The 24,840-nt window shown below is 38.1% G+C and overlaps 1 protein-coding gene across 14 annotated transcripts in view; it reads left to right on the top strand.

Annotated features, from left to right (window-relative positions):
* MAGI2 (membrane associated guanylate kinase, WW and PDZ domain containing 2) overlaps positions 1–24,840 on the top strand; it is a 721,543-nt gene that overhangs the window by 643,694 nt on the left and 53,009 nt on the right. For 7 of the 14 annotated variants that reach the window (XM_027639978.1, XM_027639968.1, XM_027639967.1 and 4 more), the window contains 5 exons: positions 559–600; positions 5,927–6,018; positions 11,872–12,064; positions 13,027–13,113; positions 15,157–15,405. In XM_027639978.1, coding sequence (XP_027495779.1) covers positions 559–600; positions 5,927–6,018; positions 11,872–12,064; positions 13,027–13,113; positions 15,157–15,405 — 663 coding nt within the window. The remainder of the gene's footprint in view (positions 1–558; positions 601–5,926; positions 6,019–11,871; positions 12,065–13,026; positions 13,114–15,156; positions 15,406–24,840) is intronic. The other 7 variants (XM_027639970.1, XM_027639969.1, XM_027639974.1 and 4 more) reach the window with 3 other exon arrangements.

The raw sequence follows: 24,840 nt of genomic DNA, 5'->3' as shown, positions 1-24,840 counted from the left end.
AGTGAAATACAAATACTTTGAAACTACCTGCATGAAAAATGTGGTAAAGGGTTTTGCCTACATTTGCCTTCACATACAATCAGTTGTTGTTATTGGCAACGTACATCCCTCTAGCAAACTCTTGCTCTTCTTGATGATAAAAGACATTTTGCAGTTGTGTTGTATAAGGGCAGTGGTCAAGTCATCTAAACACAGCCATTAAACTTTCCCTTTTATTGCTGTCCTTGAATAAGGACAAATATTGTCACTAATTTTCACAGCTTAAAACACACTACACACTAACAATTTTACCTTCATCAGAACCTACATTATTTTAAAGAAACATTACCATCTTACGATCTGTTTGACTTTGCACAGAAATAGATAGGGAGGTCATCATCTAGCAGGAATATTATATATACCACCTAAAAAGTAAAGAAGGAGGGGAGAAGGAAAAAAATGCAAGAAAAAGTAGAAATTGCACTTTAGTAATTCGAAACACAGCAGAGAAATTGATGCTGCATCTTTAAATAACTTGAGAAATGTATTTCATCTTTAATTCCCCATTTTCCTATTCAGAACAAGTGCTGCCCAGGACTGGTTTTCGAGCGGATTCCTCTGGCAAGTATTCTTCAGCCTTTGTTGTTCTGTAAATTAGTTGTCCTTCATTTTATGTTTTAGTTATTCTTCTTTCTTTATCATTTCTCCAAATAATGGCCAATCATGACTGCCCAGTCACCATTTTATTTTGTATGATTCTTGCGGGGTTATAGAATGCTTGCTCTAAATCTTTTTATAACAGATTTGCATTTTGAGAAAGGAAAAACATTTCTTTTTCCTCAGTCAATTTTTGTGTATGTTTTAGTGTGTTTTATGTATACTTTCATACATTAGTGTTCAATCTTTAGCACAAAAATGTGTCTCTATAATTCATGCCCAAATCTAAACTTAAACAATACTTTTTATAAAACTGAATTTAATTCTATCCCCTAAATATGTCTTGGGCTGTAAAAAATGTAAAAGCAAAAACTGTCAAAATTGGGAGATTTTTGGGGTGTTTGAATCAACACTGGTCTTGTAAAATGGCAATGGACTTCTTAAAAAAACAACAACATTTGATTTCTCAGTGTGATTATGTTAAATGAACAGTTAAAACAGGCATCCCATACCAAAAGAAGGCTATCTTGACAATCTCATTAAAGTCTTTTCAAGTCCTGCACAGTTTGGATAGAGATCCTAAATTAAATGTGATATTGGCCTGGTCTTGCATACCCCAGCAGGGTTTATACACTGAATAACTGTGTTAACACACCAATTCTTTTTTCTTTTTTCTTTGATGATTTTCATACTGAAACCTTTATTTGCCAGCTTTCCTCTCTATAAATATCAAGAGGAAATATGTATGTTTTTTTAAAAAGCTACTCTCATTGTAGACCAGCAGACCCATTACTGTTTTCAAGCTTTTCACATCTTTCAAGAGCATCTGAAGCTCAGATGAAGTTATTGTAGTATTTCAATCACAATTTACAATTTCTAATTATTTATATGAAACAAAAATCTTCACCATCTTCATCAAGGGAGTCCTAATTAGTTTTTCTTTTTAACAGATAAGTTGAATACACCTAGAAAGATTGTAAAATTATCACAGCAAAGCTCTTCATCTTTGCTTTAATTGCAATATAGCAGAGATTTAATAAAAAAATTCTATATCAACATTTACATCATCCCAAATATCAGATTTAACACTGTAGAATCACATAGCACTTGTTCATCTTGACTCACACAGAAAATCAATTCATTGTCTTCAGGGATATATTTTCTCAACATTTAAGAAACAATTGCATGAACATTAATCAGTGTAATTCACCTACCTATTCAGGTGAATACAGTACAGAAAGCTAGCTCAGAGTAGATAATCACATCTTCACTTGTGAGATCTCATTATTGTTCAGTAACAATCTATTCTAGTACTATTACATTTAAAGTAAATTCCCCATCGTCCAGGAACCAGAATTTCCCCATGCTCTTTACCATCCCCACTGTGCAGCAGTGGTCAGATCACAGCTTGTCCAACACCATTCTCAAAGTCATGGGGGAGTCAGGTGATTTTATAACCTAGCAAAGTGAATGGGTGTGGTTTTTTGTCTTCTAGGCCAAATGATCAATTAAGAAAGTTTTCATTTACACAAAAAACAAGAAACTAAATTCTATAACTATAAAAAAAGAGAATGAAGTTACTAGCAGGCAAAGCTAAAGTTCTTGTTCTAACATAAATGGGTACGGAGGCAAGCAGGAACAGGGAACATTGTCATTCTGGCACAGGATACCCCTTTTATATGATCAAAAATATTGACTTAAGGTGAAACTCTCCTTTTGATGAAACTGGTAGGAGACAGGACATTAACGCATATTAAGTTGACAGGAAGGATAAGCTGTGTTAATTCAGTATTGACTTGACTCCCGTTTATGCAACCTATTCATTTCTTCTTACTTGGCATGAACCACAAGGAGCTAATCTAAGTTAGCAAGAGAAAAGGAAAGACACATTTTCCATGATGAAGTTATATTAACCAACAGTTTGCAGTACACTGCAAGGCACAGGAGCATAATTTTTCTGTAAGTAGAGGTAATTTTCTCTGTATGATCAACTGAAAATCTGCTCCAGCAAGAAAACCCAAGATTTAGTTTATCTAACAATCCTTTGTGAGGAAAAAAAAAGTACCAGAGTCCTAGAGAAGTGAGCACTGGAGGAATACTAGATGAAATGTAATCATTTACATGGGTAAGAACACTCGATCAGTGTGTATTGAAGAATAATGAACTGCTGCCATGTAACAGTAGGGGCTTCCAGTAAATCTACCAAACATGAGCTCCTGTAGGAAAAGTACATATTAGTGAACAGCTTACCTGTCTTTCAGAATCAGGAAAAAAGGGATCTCAGTAGCAGTAGGGCTTTAGAACATATTTTCTATTAAAGATGAACTGCCGATATGGAGATAAACTGAGAACCATGGGAAAGGAGTTTAGCAGAAGTTGGTTGCTCAGATTAATCTGGTAACTGATTTTTTACACCAAACAAGCTTAATCCATTTATACTTCAACTAGAAATTTTACAAAATGCCAGATATAATTGAAACACTTTTACATTAGCCTGGAGAAGACAGTGCTTATCACGAAATGTAAAGAACAATTGCTAGAAAGCAGGTAAACCTTTCTACTAAAAGAAAAGTTTCTGAACTGAAAGGCTAATATTATTGGAGAGCCTTGCACTAAATCTTCTGTCTTATTTTTGTTAATCAATTAAGCAAAAAAACCAAGGGTATAAATCCAGTCCACTTTCAGAGAGATAACCTGAGGAATCTATGGTGTAACTGTCTCCAGACCAATGCAGAGGTGGTCAGTGCAGCCAGTAGAGTCATACCATACCAAGCATGAAAGCTGAAATAACCAACAGGACCCGTGGAGGAAGCAGTCTTGTGTACTAGTCAGTCACTGGAGATACTGTGATATTACTGCAAAAAGTAAGTAAATTTATGGGATGCAATCCATCAGTGAAAACTCTGAATGAAGCAGGTGACCTAGCAACAAAGACCACAAAGAAGCTCAGGTACCAGTGCCTTCTTTGCCTGTGTCTTTACTAGTAAGGTCTGTGTGCTGTTTGCTTGCAGAGGTTTACAATAACAGGAAGATGACCCAGGGATACTTGTTTTGTCTCCTTAGTGGGACAGAAAAGAACATTATTTTTCAAAAGCAGTTTTCAGTGGCCTGGTAAGAGTTGGCAGAGAATGGTCTTCATGGACTTCTAACCTTTAGGAAGGAAGGCTCTTCTGAGCAAGCGTGGTGACACAGTCAGTTAATCCCAAGGCTTCTGAACTGTGTTAGAGGTCATAAAAAAGTATGCCCATATACAGTATTTTTTAACCTAAACCTTTTCCTGACCAACCTGGCTTACCTATTCAGTTCTAAATGGGAAGAAAAACAGTGTCTTTTAAAAGAAATAGTACCTCTTATTTTGGAGTCCGGTGCCAACACTAGTTTGGATGAGCTTTGTCAGTGTATCTGTTTGAGGGATATTTTCATCTCAGTTTGCCAAAGCAAGTATTCTTCACAACCTGACATTCTTGTACTTTCTTAATGTATTCCCAACTATACATATTCATTCACATGTGTGCAAATAAAGGTAGTGCTTGGTTTGTGACAGACTGCTGGAAACAGTGCCTTTGAGTGTTAGACCTGAGTTACAAATGGTGATCATACTGTATCTATCTACAAAGCTCTCTCCCTAGTGATAAGCCTCATCCTTGTAGGCACAGCAAATCAAGTAGAGATAAAGTAATTCTTTAATCTGAAAATTCCTTTGCCTCTTACAACTTGTAAACAATTTGCATTAAGTTAACATACTGTACATGCAAAAACTTTATTTGTTCTTTTATATACTGTTGAGACACTTATCAAATAAATTGAAAAAGTCAGTATAATAAGCTGTTCAGTTCTCTTTGGGTTCTCAATATATGACAAGTAAGTTGGTAGGGAAAGGTAATACTCTTATTTTACCAATTGAGATATTTGTGGTTCAATCTCTTACCAATATAGATTGTTGAAATAATGCACTATGCTACTATCTATAGAGGATTTTTAATTGCACAGTCATAGTATAGGACCAGTGCATGTAGTTCTGTATTTGTCTTTGCAAGACTTGACTGAAATAGATTCAGCTTTAATCCCAGACTAAACCTGGGATCTGCTCAATTCCGCAGTTTATGAGGTGTTCACTGATGGCTCTGAGGGGAGATCTATGAGAGAAGCTGAAGTACCATGTTTCAACCATCTGTAGTCCCTCATGTCCTCAGGAAACAAGGCACAACTGGCCACACTATGAGCAGTTTGCTGAAATAAACCTACTCATCCCTTTTTGTCTCTGGGGGTTGGCAACAAGCTGACCAAAACTGTCATAATGTGTAGACCAGAGTGCAACTCCTAGGAAAGACCATTCCTGTTAATCACTGTCCTGCTTTAAGTGATGAACCTAAAGCACCTCTGAGCATGCAGACAAGCAATAGTCACAATAAACAAGTTCTTAGTCCCTTTAATGCTTACAGTTTCACTTCGTAATATTTGAAATTTTATTCAATTATTATTATTTTTGACCCAGAACAATAGGTTCTTTCAAGTGAAGCTAAAGACACTTTTATAAGAAAATGTCTTTTAAAAGACATTTTGTTCCTGAATTGATATTTTCCGGGAGAGAATATATTTTTACAGCCAGGTTACACAGGCATATGGAAGCACAATCTTAAGGATTCAGAAAGCTGTTGAGACTTTAATTAGGTAGCTTTAAGGAGTTCAAGTTAATAATGTTAGCCTTCAGTTTAAACCCTAAGACTTAGAGGCTTATAATGAGAGCTTTCGTCAAAACTCTTTATTGAGGGTATTACCTGAAAGTGAATACATAAAAGCTACATTACATAAAAAGACATACTGTTCTATATCTGTGTTTGGAACTTAAATGACCTGTAATGATTTTCATCTTTTGCAACTTGGACTGATGTATCTCTGTCTCCCATTTCAGTTTATTCTTTTTAGGGTTTAATGAACTGCAAGGAAAACACAAATTAAATACCAGAGGTGGATGAACAGCAGTCCATTATGCAGTCAGTTTTAGGAAGAAGACACCTTTATAGCCTCTATTTTGGACAGACTTTTCCAGTACTGCTCTTCTATGAATGTATTCTAGCTTGGTTTAGTGTATTCTACTGAACATAATCATCCTCCAAGAGATAACCTGCATTTTCAATTCTCTTCCTTGTCTGTGGCCCATTTGTTTCCACCAGCTCTAACCAGGATGCCATTAGTCATGTGCAATGAACACAAGGTGGGAGGGAAGATGGTGCAAATTCTCAAGACAAAGCCAATATGCTTTGCTCAGTGGGATTTCCCTTTAAACCAGGTCCCGATTACAAGGAGTTGGATGTTCACCTTCGGAGAATGGAGTCTGGGTTTGGCTTCAGGATCCTGGGAGGAGATGAGCCTGGACAGCCTGTGAGTTATTTCTTCCTGATTTTCCTTTTCCTTGCACACTCTAAAATCTGTGTAAAGGTCAGAAAAATATTACTACATAGCTGAACCCAAATGAATACTGTGTTAAAGCTATAAGTAAAATGGCTTTTATTCATCCATAGAAAAAGACAGAACTCTCAGGTTGTTCACATCTGAAAGATGTAACAGTAAATTAAGTTGGAATCAGAAGGCATTAAGGTAGAAACAGTGCATCACTCATCCCATTACTGCAGAGTGTGACCTGGCATCTTTTAATCTTGACTTTCCAAACCCAAGTTTAAGCAGAAGGTTTTAGAAATCAAATTATGTAAGACTATCTATAACCATGTCCAATATAGGCAGACTGTATGCATAATATATGCATAAGGTTAAAAGATACTGTCGACAATGCAGTTTATTTTCAGAAACACAGAAGGCCCCACCAGGGAACAGTGGTCCATGTTACAGGTTAGATGTCAACATCATATGATACATCAGGCGTAAAAATAGTAGCTTTATACCATTCAGAGGGAGACATCCCTGTAACCAAATAACAGGTAACAAAACTAACATAGATTCACTGCAGGTGAAATAAATATATAACATAAAACATATACACAGTATTTAAAAGAAATGTTGTAGAAGCCCAGAAGATACAGGGCTAATGTGTGAGACATCACAAATATTACACATTTTGATAAATTAATGGTATATCTAAATACTAGAATTTTGAGAGAACAGGCAGAATTAGTACTCCTTCAGAAAAAACTTGATGATGTAACCATATTTTGGCAGTGAGGACTAATCCCAAGTCAATAATAATAGTGTTTTATTATCACAACCTTATGCCCAGTCTGAGTCCTGTGTTACCACATTTCTGAGATAAGGTATAACTAATTAATAGACTTACATATTCCCTAGTTGATAGATTTGTGTATTCTATATTCAAATGCATACAGAATAATATAGTTTTCATTCAAGAATTAACATTAAACAGCACGTGGGTCTGAGAAATAAAGCTCTTCTATTTTAAAATTTTCAACACCTGTCAAAGTACTGATATTAATAGTTTACTGGTGTCTCCTGTAAAAAAGAAAAAATACACTCTATTCTCAAAAAGGTGCTTCAAATGCTGATTGAAATGCAGATATTCTAGTTTAGAATGAGTGTTTTGGAATTATTTTCAAATATAAGTTATTATTCTACAGAAGGACTCCAAAACAACACTGCTTCGTCATCTACACTTGCGATAGATGTGTGCCTGAAGCCCCTCTGTCATCAAACTTCCTTCCATGGAGCATTTCTCATTGCATATAAAATGAGACCATCATCTGCACATTCTCCAGCTAAGCATTTTTCCTGTCCTTTCTAGATAGCCCAACCAGTATGGTTCTCAAAGTTCACCTCCTGGATGAAGCCATTTTATCATTTTATGTCTGTAAAGAAATGGGACTAGTGGAAGGCACTACCTCCAAGACAAGGTTGGCTGGGGCTTTAAGCAATCCAGTGTAGTGGAAGGTGTCAATGCCAATGGATTTCCCTCCTTTATCGCATGGAGGTTGGAAGTAGATGACTTTTAATGTCCCTTCCAACCCAAACCATTCTATCATTCTAGAGCATTTGGAAATGACCCTCTACCTGCTTCAGACAATAGTGTCTAATGGCATTTCCTTTCTCCCAGGAAAGTCTCTCTGGCTACAAGGCTGCTCAGTATTCTGGAGAAGTCTCTCTTAGTGTCTTCTTTAGTGCTTTTTCCATTACAAATGGATAATTAAGTAGCCACAGACTGATCATCTGACTGACTCTGCAAATTGGAGGTTTATAACAATCTCATGGGAAAAAGTGCAGTTCAAATACGTTATTTAAAAGATGATTATTTATATCAAATTGAATAATTTCAACCTAAAGAACTGAGAAAAAACTCATATAGAATACCCGGTATACTGATAGTTATGAATACATGCCAGAGTTGTGAGAGACTTGAGTCTCTGCTCAGCAGTCCAGTAGAAAAGGAATTTTGAAACAAGCCCTTTGCCCTGCAGCTACCTCCATTATGCACTGAACTGTTACAGAGGAAAAAGGTCTTTCTAGTGTCTTTTCAACAAAGGACTGACCTGACTTTGCTGTCCGAAATCAAAGAGTCGTAGCTGGATACCAAGTGCAGAGATAAGCACCTTGCTGTTTTTGGAAAGCAGGACCAAAAATGCTGCCTTCTGTGAACCACCCTCTAAGACGCTTCACTGTCCTATTGAACAATTGCTCCCAGCCCGTGCTTAGCCTCAAGGTTGCTATCTCTATTTCAATGCTTGAAAATACAAAAGCATTTTTTCCCAAATTTATCAATCCAACGGGATTTATGTCTCCCCACAAACCATGTCTTAAAGTCCTCAAGGGTTAATAAGATCCTAACTGGAGGTTGAGGATCCTAAGGTAAAAAGGCACCTCCTCAGAACTAAGTGTTGCAGTGCTGAATTTCTCATGTCTCAGTCCCTCGTTGTTGCCCACCTATTTATTTTCACTGATCAAATACATCACCAATAAAGAACACAGATACACTCTTCTCTTTTTTTCAGTGTCCCTCTATTTTGTATTCAAAGTACAAGACCTCTTAACTGTTTTCTCCCCTCTACTGCTTCCCTGCTCCCCCATGGACAGCCCGCCTGCAGCCTCCAATTTCTTTCACCTCCAGAGAAGGAGAGGCAGTCTCCAAACCCCTGCTTTTCCTATGAAACAAGAACTGAGACACTTTGAAATTTTTGTTTCAGGTTTCCTGCTGTGCAGTCAAGTAATACAGAACAAAAGGAAGCTTTTGTCTTTGTGGTTTGATTTCTAAAAAGGAATATGGGTTCTTCAGCATAAGGCAATAACTTTTTCAAAGAAGCAGAATCCAAATAAGTTTTTTTAGAAGGATAATACTGGCACCATAGAGGGACTGTAGCTTATTTTCATTCTAGTTGTATCATCTACATGGCTCCTTAGAAGAATAAAGTGCTGCTGAAATATTCCACTTTCCGTATTTGTAAGCATAAAGATGCTTTTGAAAGGAAATACTTAAATTGAGAAATTTCAAATCTCAAAAGTGTGGGTTGTGCTAGTTCCAATCACCTCGCAAATCTACTCATACTACCATAGGTATTTATCATATCTCCCAGTAACTTGAAGATTTAGAGATAATCTGACTCTGTTATGGTTAATTATAGTATCACTAAAACATTACAAATACACATAAATTGGAACTTTCCTGATGTTGAAAATTGCTGTCTCAAAAGGGAGATGTATTTTGGATACATTTGTGCAGCTCAAACTCAAAATCACAGGAACGTGTACATAATTTCACTAAGAGTTTTACCTTTTCAACACAGATGGACTGCAATTCTTCTCAAAAATGTCTGCAAGAGGCATGGTTACATTCTTTTTATTATCAAGATACTGTTACATCTAAGACATAACAGATGTCCATTGAGCAAAATGTTAGTATAATGCATGGGAAGTCCTATTTTAGCAGTGATTGGGCAGAGTTCAGATGAATAGCTTGGATTTAGACGTCAGAGACATTAAAATTAAGTGAATCACACCTTTTATTTGTATATATTTAATTTTACTATTTGCCTGTGAAGCTACTGTGTCATATTCAGAGAAACTGAAACACAAAATCAAATAATTACCAGGAATCACAAGGAAAGGCAATATCAAAACAGATTAACATGTATCAGTTAATAGAACCGGGCTTCAATTTCAGATTGTGTTCTGCCACAGTCTTCCTAATTCCAGTATTTCTCATGTTTAATCTCAAGCGATAGGAGAAACTTTCCTTTTTCTCTCCAACAAAATCTTTATTGCTTACATGTCGTCATCCTTTTCCTCACACATTCAAAGCAATCTCATGCCAGTATGAAACTGCATTACAGAGGTAATATAATCCTGATATATATTTTTCCAATTTTGTTTTGCATGTAGAATTGATAACTATTATGGCAACTACTCATCCATGAAATGAGAGCAGATGCTGGATAAGAAACAAGTTCAGACACAGAAAATGAAAAAGTAGAAATATTAAGCTATTCTTGCTATTAAATATACAAGTAACAGGTATGATGGCCCTCATCTTGACAAACACACCTGAAGTGTTCAAAGTTGGACCCTGCTACTTAACTTAGGAGTCTACCACTGAGATGAGTAACACAATCACATTCCCTAGTGGACATGTGAAATATCAGCAATAATTAATTAGTCAAAATTAGAAGGAGTTTTTGCACTTTGCTGTGGATACTGGTGACCTAACATGCTGTGATTTGCATTTGTGTTTCTCCAAAGGTTAAATACGCACAAATAGTTCAAAATTTTGGCAAACAATCACAAAAAAACTTAAAGAGCTCAATAAAACCAAAGGAAGAAGATTCTCCCTGTAATATTCCAAGCTGCAGAGGGTTATCACCCATCGCTTCACAAGAGAACTAGGAAAAAATTCTTACTCATATGCCCAACTGGAAAGGTTTTGAGAATACTCTGTGGACATCTAGCTAAACGTAGCCTTGGAGAGCTTTTTTTCTGTCCAGTAAAGGAGCATAAATACATATTTCATAGTTGGGTTTTGCACAAAGTATTTGCCAGAGCTTTGAGATATATTCTTTCACTATTTGAAGAACAGAATGGAGAATCTGAAACAGTCTCTGTGGCCACTCAGGCTGGTGCTGCGTAACAGGATCCCAGGAACACCAGAAATCAGGAAAACACTGCATCATGTTCTCTCTTTCCTAAGTTTTGAAAGCAAAAGTAAGCTAAAGGGAGGCTAAAAATTGGGGGAAATTCTCCAGGCTCCACATAGGGTTTCATTTAAACACTCTGCTGGGATATTTGCAACTGTGCAACTAAGACCACAAAAAAAACCACAGGAGCACCTGTGTGACTTGCACATCTAACCTTTGCAGTTCATCATGAAAAGTGGTGTTTGATAGCTTTTATCTTTTCTTATTTAAAGTGGATTGTCACACGGCATGTCATATCCATCATTCTATGCTCATTCTCACAGTGAAAAAGAGAAAGGAAAACTTGGAACACTCTCTGAATGCTTTAATATTCTTTCAAAGAAAGCAGGTTTTGTTTGAATCAACTCAACTGTTCTACCAGTTATTCCACAGGGAAAATATATATGTCTTCTTCTAATAAATTGTGTGAAATTATATGTATATAAAGTGGAGAAAATTGTTAAAAGTTTTTGGACAGATTTTTACTAGTTTATACGTCTCATAAAAATTACATTTAAATGTTGATTTGGGAAAACAACGTCTGCCCAGAGCAAGCTGACATTTTTCCTCTTTTTTCCATTTTGTTAATCAGTCACTACCTAAGCAATTATTCATTATAAGTAACAACATTTTAATATAGCACTTCTTTTCTCCTAAAGAGTCTGAAAGCAAACTGTCTACTGGGGTCACTTCCACTAATGATCTCAGGTGCTTAATTTCAGGTGTTTAAATCACGCAGCAGTGAAGAACCTTTGATAAGAAATATGTAGGCTCACTAATTTTAAGTCAAAAGGATCCTTACATGGAATTAATGTTTAGATCTTCTGCATAATGTAGTCTATAACTCCACACTCCTTAGAGATAGATTTTCTTGATTTGAAGGTATCAAGTAGATTTTCCTTAGATTGGGATTCTCAGGTGTGTCACTCCTATGCAGGTAGGAAACACCTTCTGACCAAAGGCAAGGAAGCAGAGCTCTCAGACACACAGATCTCTTCACCTGCACTAAATCGCCTGTCTAATTTTGGAAGAAAGAGAAAATCAAAGTAACGTTCATGTAAGTTGGAGGCTCAGTGTATAAATGACAGGATTTTGTTTCTTTGCTGCCTAGATTCTCATCGGAGCAGTAATTGCCATGGGCTCAGCAGACCGAGATGGTCGTCTCCATCCTGGTGATGAGCTGGTGTATGTAGATGGGATTCCAGTGGCCGGCAAAACCCACCGATATGTGATTGATCTTATGCATAACGCTGCCCGAAACGGGCAAGTGAACCTTACTGTGAGGAGAAAGGTGCTACCCACAGGTGAGTGAAGGCTGGGAAAGGTGAAATGGAAAACAGATCCCACTGCTAGCAGCACAAACAGCTGCTGTTCTTAAAAAAAACAGAGGAAATAAAAGTGAATGTTGGTGTCATTTTGGGGAAAGAATAATTGTAAATGTGTCCCTTGTTTCTGTGACAAAAATACTACAACTGAGTGTTGTTTCCTTCAGAAGTGGAAACAGTATTGACAACCCTGGTGTGGTGATCATGAGTGCTCTGGATTTGTTCCATGCTGTCTTGGTCTGTACTGTCTCCTCTTGTCCACTTTTGGGACTAATCGTTCACCGAAGTTAAAGCCGTTTGAGCTGACTGTGTCAATGAGCAATCAGAGAAAGGCTCAAAGACTATTAACTGTTCAGGGCAGGAGCTCATTTCACTCTTGTGTGTGTTAAAAGCCCATTTCTGGTCTCACTTATGTCATCTGGAATTTCCCCCCAAACCTGAAAACCTTCTGTAGGGCACAAGTGGCTCCTAGGAACAGGACCAGATTCTCCTGTCGAGAAGACACATTCAGAAAATGAACCTAAAACAATATGAAGTATTTGTAGTAAATTAGATGTTTAGACTAGCTTGGTCTCAAACATCAGAACCTGGAGGAATGTGTGGCAGCATCTATTAAAGCTTTGATGGGAGAATTTAATGCCGTTTCATTGCAACCTTAGCTTACTCGAGAAGTTTATTTAAGAACTTTTAAAACATTTGTGGTGAGTACACTTCACTGAGGCACCAGAAATGAGCAAACCCACGTTCCCAGCCTGTCCTGTCTTATGCCTCCCCGTGCCCTAGATCCACTGTCGCTGCCTGCACCATTCCCCTTCGCTCCCCTGCCAAAAAACTGCCCTCCCACTCACCTTCGTGTTCTCAGTCCCCCTCCCACTGCGGCACCGCAGCTCCCTGACAGCCACGCTCTCGCGGGACTGACTTTCTTCTGTTACTGACTCCAGAGTCCTCCAGCCAGAAAACTCCCCCTGCACCCAGCGCGACGCCCCCTCGCAGCTCCCCCAGCGCGAGGAAAATGGCCAATAACCAAGGTAATCCACCGAGTCCTTGCCTTTAGCGCCTTTCCTGGGTCAGCCAGCTGTACAGAATGCAGGCAAAATTAGCAAGAGGGTTAGCACGGAGTGGATGCCAGCCTTTGCTGCTGCTTGTTAAGTATTAAAGGGTCTGCTAGCCAGCCTGGTCTCCTGGCACAGAGGATGAGGCAAACTGGTAAAACACCTGAAGTTGTTCTTGGGCCTTGAGAGTGCCACACGAGGGAATATGGTGTGTAACTCATTAATATTTAAGCATTTCAGGAGCTGAACAAGATTTTAATGTGGTGTGTTATAACACACCATTTAATGTGGTGTGTTATAATTTTTTTTGTGAAAAAATTTTAAAACGACTGATGTTGGGCGTGACTGCAAAACATTATACTAATACATCAAGCCAATTAATTTCATGGGAATTTCTCACTAGCGTGAATGTATACAACAGAGGGGTCTGGGGGTTTCCTTACCTGTCTATAGTTGATATGCATATATTAGCCCTCACCTGGAATCACCATTTTCCACATACACTTACACAGATCTGGAACAGAAAATCACAATTCACAAGCTCTGGAAAACAATTTGATTAAGAAAATGTGGTATTTGGAACAATGTGGATTAAAATGCCATTTTTTCACAGTCAGAAGCAAAACGTAATTTTTCTGATGAATGTCTATTGCACAGCTGACAGTCAAATAGCCATATAAACTTTTCCTCCTTTATCTTCCTTTTCCTATATTTAATGGCATTCAGTTGCATTCTTTTATGACCAAGCCAGCCCTTGGTCATTCTACAGAGGAAGATAATTTTCTTTCTGTTGCAGCCCTACTGACATAAACAATATTCAGCATTCTGAAATGTGGCAGCCAGAAAATGAGATCTCTCTTGTCACTGACTATGGCATTTAGTTGCAGATTTGGTTCAATAACTCTTGGAGATTTTCAGTTCCAAAGCAGGAGTATGATAATTGTTTGTTTTTCTTCCTCTTTATACTCTCTAATTACATTATTTCATAGTTGCAGAAGGACCGCTAAAGGACACACCTGACTGAGAAAACAACAGCTTGTCCTTGGATGATGTTTATTTTATTAATGTATACACACTGAAGGTCTAATTTGCAAATGCTCTAGCTAGGTTGTATGTGTGTATGCATGAGCTCCTCACATGTTCAGTAGAATGACTCTGCCACTCTTGCTGCTCAGAACAGAAAACATATTACTTACATTTATCTGAAAGTTCTGTATTAAAACTGTCAATAAATGCTGATTTGTGTAAATAAGTTAGATCTGCAAGGAATATAAATCTTTTTTCCCATCTGGAGAAGTAACTTTACTGTTTTCAATTGCCAAAATGCTCGCACTAAAAAATGTGTAATCCGAAAAGTTTTAGCTGGTTCTCTGTTTTTGTTACTATAAAGCAATACTGAGGTGTGGATGGACTCCATTTTCACTTCTGCCCTTTAGAACTTCCCAGACAAGAGCATCCTCAAACTCTTTAAATGACCACTGCTTTTGCCGTGACACCCACAGAAAAACTACTTGTGATTATTTTTCATTGTGTAACTACTCTGTTCCATGAACATCTTTTGAGCATACTAATCAACTTGTAAGAAAAACATAATGCAGCTAATCCTAAGTACTCTATGTTAGCTCCCTGCTTAAATTCCTGTAATCCAAACACAAATAATTTTATATTGAATTAGAGAGTCACATTTTCTTCTTGATGAAAGATCAAGCAGCAGATAAGGGAATAGTGCTTGCTAATGTTTTTGCAATCCAGACAGACACTGTTTCTCACTTTACTTTCCCCTCTTCTGACTAGCTTAGCAGTGAGGGTTCATGCTTGCTTTATCTGATTACCCTTGAACGTTCTGCATAATTGTGTGGATTCCTGTCTCTCTGCATCTATTACAGCTCCTAGTTTAATACTTGCAGTAGTCTGGGCCGTAGACAGTCAGCTGTATTCATGTTGCATTAGCAAATGTACTGTAAGTCACAAAGCCACTGAGCAAGTCAGACTGTGACACTAGTGTGATTTATGTTGTAGGAGAACCCTGCCCAGAGAATGGCAGAAGCCCAGGCTCGGTGTCTACGCACCACAGTTCTCCAAGAAGTGACTACACGACTTACGCGAACAGTAATCACGCTGCCTCCAGCAGCAATGCTACTCCCCCCGAGGGCTTCGCGTCTCACAGCCTGCAAACCAGCGACGTGGTGATCCACCGCAAGGAGAATGAGGGCTTTGGCTTTGTTATCATCAGTTCCCTGAACAGGCCCGAATCTGGGTCCACAATAAGTAAGTAAATCATGTTGTTCAATTTATACTTTTCCAAGTTTGCCTCAAATAAAAAGAAATAAATTAATTTAAACCTATCTGCTAATAATTTATCGCTGCAGAGATTAAAAGGGAAAGTACTCTTAATGTTGCTACAGGGGCATTATTCATCTGTTGTATTTTGGGCAAAGCCAAACGTTATTTTGGCCTCTCGGGCACTGTGCTTCCCACACTCCTTTGGTGGTCAGAGTAATACAGGATTTACCCACGAAATAGATTTTCTCTGTTACTATGTCACAAAGAGACTCTGCGGGCAACCAGTAGGATTATATGAATAAATTATTCCCCCATATGCACTGAGTTTTGTGGTTTTGTTTTTTTTTTTTTTACTGAATCGAGATGAAGTTCAGGAAGTTGAAATAAAAGCTTAGGTCACAGCAAACCCTATGAAAGCAGCTGTCCAGTTAGGGGACTGAAGAAGTAACTAGAAAACGGGAAAACTGGTTAGATGCAGGTGCAGAGAGGCTGATTTTTTAACCAGGTAAATTTTTACACCATAAAAATTACAACTGTGTACAGGGAGATGATGTATCTCCCTATACTCAGTAGAATCCAGATTCCAAGATCTGCCCTTAATAATTACAGCTTGCTTTCTGTTCAGAAAAGTAGTGTTTACTGTGGGTCAATTTTATTGCTTTAATACAGGCATCTAGTGCCATTTGAGTTGTCCTGGGTAGATCTAGGGAGAGGCCAGGCAGATGTGACATAGGACTTACAGAAGACTCAAACCCTTTGGTAGGGGCAGCTGCAGGCACAGGGGGGCCTTTGGGTCTTTCCAGTGATGTTTAACCAACTGAGAACTGAGCCCACTGGAAGAAGGAAGCAAAAAAGGCTTTACGTTGAGAGGCATCTACATCCCCCACCAAATCTACCTGAAACTGTGAATGCTAACCACAGATGAAAAACCAAGAGAAATAAGAACATTTTTAATTTTTCATGTTGCAGCCTAATGCAGTCCTTTCCTGCCTTCAAAACATGTTTTGAAGGAACTGACCTTTAGCCTAAAGCTGGCACCCAACAAAATCACCAAACTTTACTCTTCTAAATTCATAACTGAAAACCAGCTAAGAGAGTATGGGGAAAACCCTATCTCACAATAGCAAATTACCTCAGAAAACTCTTTGCAGTATTTCATGATCATGCAGTTATTAAAAGAGTTGCTTTTCATGTTACCTCAGCTGAATTTTAAAACTCCATGATTGCCAGAATTAATATTGTAACAAAACCATAGATAATTAACCTCTTGGGACTCTGAGTTTTCACTTTATTGAATATAATAGCCAACTGGAAGCTTTTTGCAGAAGATCAGAAAGGAAAAAAAATAATCCATAGAGGACATTGAGATACATACATATTAATCAGTTAAGTCAGTCATGAATTTTTCAAGAAAATTACTTCATAGAATTTGTGGTTGGGGAGATGGAGAAGGAATGAGGAGAGGAAGAGAAAGAGAAAATTCTCAAGCAACCAAAAATTCTGTGACTGGAATATTCTCCTGAAGAATACAGATCCAGGTTCAAGATCCAGCTTTGCCCCTTACCCTCCAACATGTTCTTGCAGTACTTTCTGCACAAGCAACTACATAGGTAGTCATTGTTGATGCTCAGTTGGACATCTCCAATAGTAAAGGAAAATGACAGTCTGCTATGGAAGTGACAAGTGAATTTATTCAAATAATAACTGCATTGAATTTCAGTGATCCCAAAGAGCACCAAATCCTAAGTTTACAAGAACAGCAATGAACAAAAAAATTACATTTGCTGTAGACAGTGACAGAACGGAGAAGAAAATAACCTTTCAATGTGAATTCTGTTACAAAACTGTAGTAGAAAAAATATGCTGAAAATTACATAATCTATCATCAGTCATAAAAACAGTCTAAAAATCATTGACTCTTTGTAAAGTAAGAGAGGCTATTTTCTGTACTTAATTTGGGTCATGTAATTTTGACTTTATTAAGAGGAACATAGCCATTATTCCAGTGTTCCTGGTTTTGGAGCCAGTGCACTTGTTGACAGTTCCTGTGTCCCCCTGTGGCACAGAATGATGCTGTGTAGGCATATGGAGTGAAATGTTAATGTTGCAATTGCAAAGCAATTCTGAAAGAATCAAAATAGGCAAAATAGGTCAGAAAAGGAAGTATCTTGTAGTGCCAGACACTATTAGGAATAGCATAACCTAAAAAGTTGTCTCACTGGGAGCATCCTCAGGGCAAAGTATGGAGAAGAGTTCCTTTGATTTTAGGATGTTTATTTCAAGTACTCTACTCCCTTCTCTACTTTCTTGTAGAAGCAAAAGACTTGAGGTCTTGGAAGTATAAGTATCATCATCACTTTTACTCAAGAAGGGACTTAATCATGCACTGAAAGTATTTTTCTTGTTCTTGAAATCATGCTTACAAACTATGTTTTACAATCCAGCAAATTCTAACAGCTCTTGCTGAGAACAGGAGTGTGCACTTTTTGTCATTAGGTGCTTGTGCTTCAAGGACTGTTAAAATTGAAGTAGTCATTACAACAAAGTTGCTACTAGCTACAGAGCTGCAGGTTCATTGCTTTGCTGCTTTGCAGTTGACCTAAAGGTCGAGGGTTTACACAAAAGCTCACACTCCATTTGCCATGAAAGGCTCAGGAGCTCCCAGAATTAAAAGATGTCACTATTGTTCCAAGAGACTTAGTGTCTTGGTCAACATTTTCTTGACATACTGTTATGATCCAATTCATTAAATTATTAAAGAGAGATGTCTCTGCCCAAAATAAGTTGCAAATGAGACCATATGCCAAAGTCAACACTACGGATTTTTATTTAATAGTAAATGTGAGGTAGAGAGAGATAGAAAGAAATAGGAAAAAAGAGAGGGGGGGAGAGAAGGAGAGTGACAGACAGATTAAGTAGAAAAAAATCACCACTCCATGGATTCCAATGGCATCTCGCTGATCCTCTTCTTGTGGTCTTCTTGGGGTTGAGAGTCCCAGTCTTGTTGAAGTGATGAATGCAGTCTGGATCCATTGAGGGAAGCCCTGGGTGGTGAGAAAAGAAGCCTGTGTGGTGACAGAAGAAGCCCCAGAGTGTCTTGAGGGAAGAAGCCCATGGTGGTAAAGGAAGTCCCATGTGATGTGGGAAGAAACCTGTATGGTGAGCAAAGAAGTTCATGGTGCTAAGGGAAATCCCAGGGATTTTTATTATGCTTAGGCTAGGTAGAAACACCCCCAGTACCTCCCCTGGGGTGAGGAGTTTTACAATGAATGATGTAATACTGGATCACAGAACATTTCATGAGTCTTTGACACCTTCTAAGACAACTGCCTGTTCCGTCAGCGCAGTTGAGTCCATTATGGCCCATCAGCAGAGATTAATATCTTCAGGCTACATGTTCATTGTTCCAGTAGTTCCCTGGAGGAGAGGTATCACAGCTGAATCATTTGTTTAAGAACAGAGAAACACTATCCTGCCTCGCAGGATTTGCTTCTTTCCTTGCTTTGCACATCGTCAGCTTGCACCTTGATTGTCTGAACCATTACGATTCCAGTTTCTCACACTTATGGATACATTCTTCTCCTAGGATAAGTGGACAATAGTACCACCTTTATCTTATCTCAAGTTCCTGTCACAGTCCAAATTAGTAGGCGTATTCAGGAAGGGGTGGGCTTCGGTGAGCAGTTGCTTCTTTGCACAATTTGCTACGGTGGGCAAAAGTACTTCAGTGATTTTAACAGTATTTAAGCCATTAACTATTTCAGTCTCCCACACATGTTATGCAAGGGGTTTGTTGTTACAGTTGATTTACAGGCCTGCCTTTGCCTTGCAGAAATTTTCAAAATACTAAATGCAGGTTTTTTTACTATTGATACACAGAGTGAGGACAGACTACAGCCATAATTAGAGAACAGACTATTTTCCCACATTTTGTGATAGGCAGCACTGTAGTAGCTGTCATAAATAAATGTTAAGTAGTTTGGAGCCAGCCCTTAGATCTGGATGTCATTTTTACTTACTGGTACTTTCGTAAACATCCAATTCTTGTGGCACATTTATTTTCCTGTGTCAATAGTGGTAGAAATTTTGTTTCCCCTTTGTCAAAGCTTTGCTTGGGACATTCTCTAATCCAGCACGGGAGATTATCTTGCACTGAACTGCAGTTCTAATGTGGGGCAGATCAGGAATGGAAAATGAACGACAAGGATTGAATGCAGAGATTTCACAGGGCAAAGCAGGGGCATAGAAAAGGTCAACCATGCTTCAATTTTTTATCAGTAAAAGAAGATAAAGTGGATAAATAAAGAACTGTCCTTGAGTGGTATATCCAGGAGCAAGTCATTTTGCCTGCTGCAGAGGATCTTAGGGTGCTAAGAGATTAAGAAAAGAAAATACACCTGTCCAGGCTCCTGACCTATTTCTACTGAAAGGATTGACTTCCACTGCCTCTAAAATATATTACTGTGCCTTCCCCCACATCCCCTTCCAGCATTAAAGGGTACTATGGCTCTTGTCCCTTTTCCAGATAGGAGAAATTACAGCTAAAATACTTAAAATTTAATTAATTAATCTACACTTTGCATTACATTTAGGGAAATATTTTTAGAGTATCAAGATAAATTCACTATCTACATCCCATGGAAAAGCACTTGCATCGTGATGGAAATAGCCAAAATGAGATTTCAGGATGAATTTGTCCCAGAATTTTATGGAGTACCTTTGCCCATGCCTACTTCATATCTTCCTGCCACTTTTAGTGTATGTGTTTCGGATGCAGCTTCATCTAGGAAAAGAACTTGTGATTCTCTGTAAATCTTTTAACATCCTAGTATCCATAGAAAGAAACCACATTGTAAACAGATCTAGTTAACTTGCAGCTTCCAGTGGAATTGGAAAATTGGCAATATTTCCAGGATTTTACTGTAGCAGGTTCTGTCAATTAGCAGAGTTAGAAAGTGTAAACAAGCTGAAAATACAGGTATAATCAATAAACAATTTGCAAGAAATTAAAGGCAGATGACTGTTCATACTTTTTATGATCTTCCTCCTGCTTAGTAAAAGAGGAATTGTAGCTTTAAATTGTCCCTACACTGCATATGCCAATGCCTGCTGGATTTTCAAAACATGATGAAACAGAGCCTAATGAAAAAAGTTTCTTTCATTTCTGAAAACATGCAGTCTTAACTGAAAAACATAAATCCAAGCTAAGCCTCTGCTGACTGCAGAAAACAGCATTCTGAAATAAGTCCCATTCAGCCTAGAGTTTCTTTGAACTATAAAACCCAGCTTATTGATCAATGATAACTGTGTGAGCTGAGTTATTTGTGCAGCAATTTCTCCCATGCTTTTCCCAGGTAAGATGGTGCCTGGGGACATAATTTTCTGTGACCCATCTACAAATTCTAAAGAAAACAAAGCATTGGAAATTAAGATGTCTGTCTACCCCACCTAGGACATCTTTGGAGCATAAGCAGTGAAAACCCACCCACAGTGTGAGTCCCCCATGGAAGATATTTGCAACTTTTGGATTCTCATTTCTATGTAGCTTTGATATTCAAGTTTGAGCTGTTCTTCTGCCTCTTCAGTTATAAAAGCATACTTTCTAAGCATGTTAAACTGATAGTATAACTTAGAGCAGGAAGAAATTGCTACATGATTTAGTTTTTCAAATCAACATAAGCAGTTAATCATAGTGAAATAACTGTAAGAAATGAAAGAGATTTTTGATATCATCAAAATACGTTTCTGCAGTTTGCAGGCATGAAATACTCCATTGCATATTCGATGTTTTGTGGACAAAAAGCATGGAGGATCTTAACCATTTCACTCCCCTCTCTAGATGATTTCTGTCCTCCAGCATGTTCCTGAATAGGTCATTTGGACCTACAGGTGCTGCTCTTGTGTTTTCAAAGAACAAACACTGCAAGTTTTCTTAGCAGAAACCCATCAAGGGAATCAGGGTTTTTCTAATGATTCCACAAGGCCCATTTTGCTTTCATGAGAAGATTGAATTAAAGTACCTAAGTTACATTAATTTTTTCTTAGAACTTCAGTTTTCTAAGATATGGGCAATCCTTCCCACCTAGATCTTTATGCCTTTGCTATGCAAACAAATATGCTCCATATTAGAACACAGTGGGATGTTTTAATTCATGGATTCATTAACCTTATAAACAAAAGGGATTATTTTCATCTGTAACTCTACAGTGTGCCACAGAATTCTATTTTCCAAATAAGCGCCACATAAAATCGCCCATCAGTATCAGGAAAATATTTTTTAGCCCTGATGAAAAGTCAACCACACTCAAGCTTTCCAAATTTTAGATTATTCAATAGCAATGAAATTACAGATGTTTTCATTTAATATATTCATCCTATTAAAATCTGATATGCTGGAACTTGCTGGTTGAATGAAAACTCTTGCACGTTTAGAAAGTTGAGAATATAATAAATATTCATTTGATTAGCTGTATAACATTGAAAAGTACAGCTGACTCAGGAAGGCTCATTTGCTTGGTTTACTATCTGTATCTGTTAACATTAGAAAAGATTGCAAAAATTTATCTGCCAGAGGGTTTAATAAATAAAGCAGAGGTTCAATTTTTTCCCCCCGACTGATACTTTTTGGTATTTAGATACTATATAGAGGGAAAAAAATAGAAAAGTTGCTTTCTACAAAATACAGGCTCACCAGTTATGTCTAAAAGTACCGAATAGATGTAAAATAATAATTATTAATAAAAATTATTGATATAAATCAGAAAAGCATTATTTATTGATAACATCATCTTAGAATCAATGACTTTTAGTGCTTTCTCTTTTTTTTAGGTCTTTCAAATGAGAAGAAATTAATTTCATTTGCAAAAAGCAAGAGACTGATAGATATATCAGTCTTGTTTAACCTATTTTTCAGTGGTCTGGATGAAGGGACAGAGTGTACCCTCAACCAGTTTGCTGATGTTACAAAATTAGGAGGAGTGGCTGATCCACTAGAAGGGTGTGCTGCCATTCAGTCAGACCTGGACAGTCTGGAGAGTTGAGTGGAGAGGAACTTTAATGAAGTTCGAACAAGCCAATGGAGGGTCCTGCATCTGGGAAGGAATAACCCCAGGCATCAGTACAGGCTGGGTGCTGGCCTGCTGGCAAGTAGCTCTGCAGAGAAGGAGCTGGGGGTCCTGGTGAACAACAATCTGCCCATGAGCCAGCAGTGTACCCTCATGGGCAAGAAGGCCAGTGGTATCTTGGGGTGTATTAGGAAGAGCATTGCCACCAGGTTGAGGGATGTGATCCTGCCCCTCTACTCAGCCCTAGTGAGGCCACATCTGCAGTGTTGTGTCCAGTTCCAGGCTTCTCAGTACAAAAAAGTCATGCAATTACTGGAAGAGGTCCAGTGGAGGACTAGGAGGATGATTAGGGAATTGGTGTATCTCTCTTATGAGGAAAGGCTGAGGGAGCTGGGCCTGTTCAGCCATGAGAAGAGGTGGCTGAGAGAAGATATTTGCATACAAATATCTAAAGAGCAGGTGTCAAGAGGGTGGAGCAGACAATTGGCAATTGGCATAAGCTAAAACAAAGTTCATTCTGTAAATCTTCTTTCCTCTGAGGGTAACCATGCACTGGAAGAGGCTCCCCAGGGAGGCTGTGAAGTCTCCTTCTCTGGAGATATTCAAAACCCATCTGGATGCAATCCTCTACAACCTGCTCTAAGTGAACCTGCTTCAGTAGGGAGGCTGGAATAGGTGACCTCCAGAGGCCCCTTCCAACCCCAACCATTCTGTGATTCTGTGATACACAGTGTTAGAAGCAGTATCTGTATTCAGCAGCTGCTCTGGGTTTGTGTACAGCTGACCCAAGCATATGGACCCTCAGACGTAACACCACAGAATTTACTTTTTCTTTTTTGTGACATGGAGGTGTGGGAAGGATAATAATTTCACTCATGGAGAGGAAAAGTGAGTGACTTTTATCAAAGAAAAAATATAGAGAAAAATGTTAATTTGTAGTTATCAATAAATTTCTGAAAACAGATCTTATCCACTTTCTGAATGCAAAGATTACTTTTAAATCAACTCAGTATTTTGAAATAAGTGGATCAAATTCTTTGCAAAGTCTAATCCAGGCATATGCTGCCACTGTTCAAAATGCACATGTTTGGAGAACAGCTTGTGGCAAATTCTTACAAGAGGTATGAATAGGTTTCTAAAAATTTTTTAGGACAAGTGGAATTATTTACCACCAGTCAAGTTATCTGGGATTTCCTTTAATTATTATATTACATTACATTACATTATTTTTTATTACATTATTAAATGCTCTGCTTAGATAAAATAAAGGACCAAAGATGCTATTTAAGAAAAAAATATGTGTCAACAAAACCCTAGTTAAATGCCAGGCATGGGAGGTTTCTTCCCAAGAAGAGACCTGCCATCCTCGGAGAGACCAAATAGCCAAGTAGCTGCACACTGTTCCTTGGCTGTGACCAGTAGCAGAGAGGACATTGCCTACAGCACCTTCCCCAGACATATCCTCAACTTTCACAGCCATTAATTTCTGATTTAATCTGCAGTGGGTCCACCCCTGTGAGCTGGTCTAATCACTTTCTGAAGCCTTTCATTCTGGCCCTCCAGAATATTGCCCCACCTTCTCTCTCCCAAGCTGTAGATAGGGAGTTCATGGACATTACAGGCTCATTCCTTTAAGCAGAAGCTCTTTTCTGCTTCTTTCTGCCATCCTGCCTTTCTCTGAATCTTTGTGAAGTCATTGCTATGATTTTTGAGATGAAGATACTGAAACTATCACCAATACTTTAGGTGTACACTAGTAACTAACAATAATTTGTTTCATTTGTTATTGTTTTTCTAACTCTTTCAGACCTATTGACTGTTTTACTGATTTTGTGTTTATAGAGAAGTAGGAATACATTTCCAGGTCTCTTGAGTGATAACAATTAATTTAGGGCTCATGTCCGCTTAAGCTTAGGCAGGGTTATTTTTTCCCTTTGTGCTCCATCTTGCATTGCTTTTCATGAAATCTTGTCTGCCACTTCACTGAACCCACTCGGTACTGACAGTTCTACAGCTCTTCCATGCCTGTTGTAGATGTGACCATTCTGAACAATAACATTTCTCCATTGTGAAAATTCACAGTTGATTTCTGCCTTTGTTATTAGCTTTTAGCTAATTAATCTTCTATGAGAGTAGTTCCTTCTTATCCCTTCAAAGCAAGTATTTCACCACCAAAGGCTCTTAAAAATTAAGTTTCCCAACATATTCTAATGTGGTCTTTTTTTTTGGAGCAACCTGCACATCATGTAATCTGCATCCCTTAGAAGCACTCATGTTTATAAATAAAGCCTTAAATAAATCCTCCCTTCCCAAGGAAGCAGCAGGGACCATGGCAGTCAGGATATTGTGGCTTAGG

The sequence above is a fragment of the Corapipo altera genome, unplaced genomic scaffold (assembly GCF_003945725.1).
Source record: "Corapipo altera isolate COAL_440 unplaced genomic scaffold, ASM394572v1 1b, whole genome shotgun sequence".
Lineage (NCBI taxonomy): Eukaryota > Metazoa > Chordata > Aves > Passeriformes > Pipridae > Corapipo > Corapipo altera.
The sequence above is the reverse complement of the archived record's forward strand: the minus strand, read 5'-3'. Positions and strand labels throughout refer to the sequence as shown.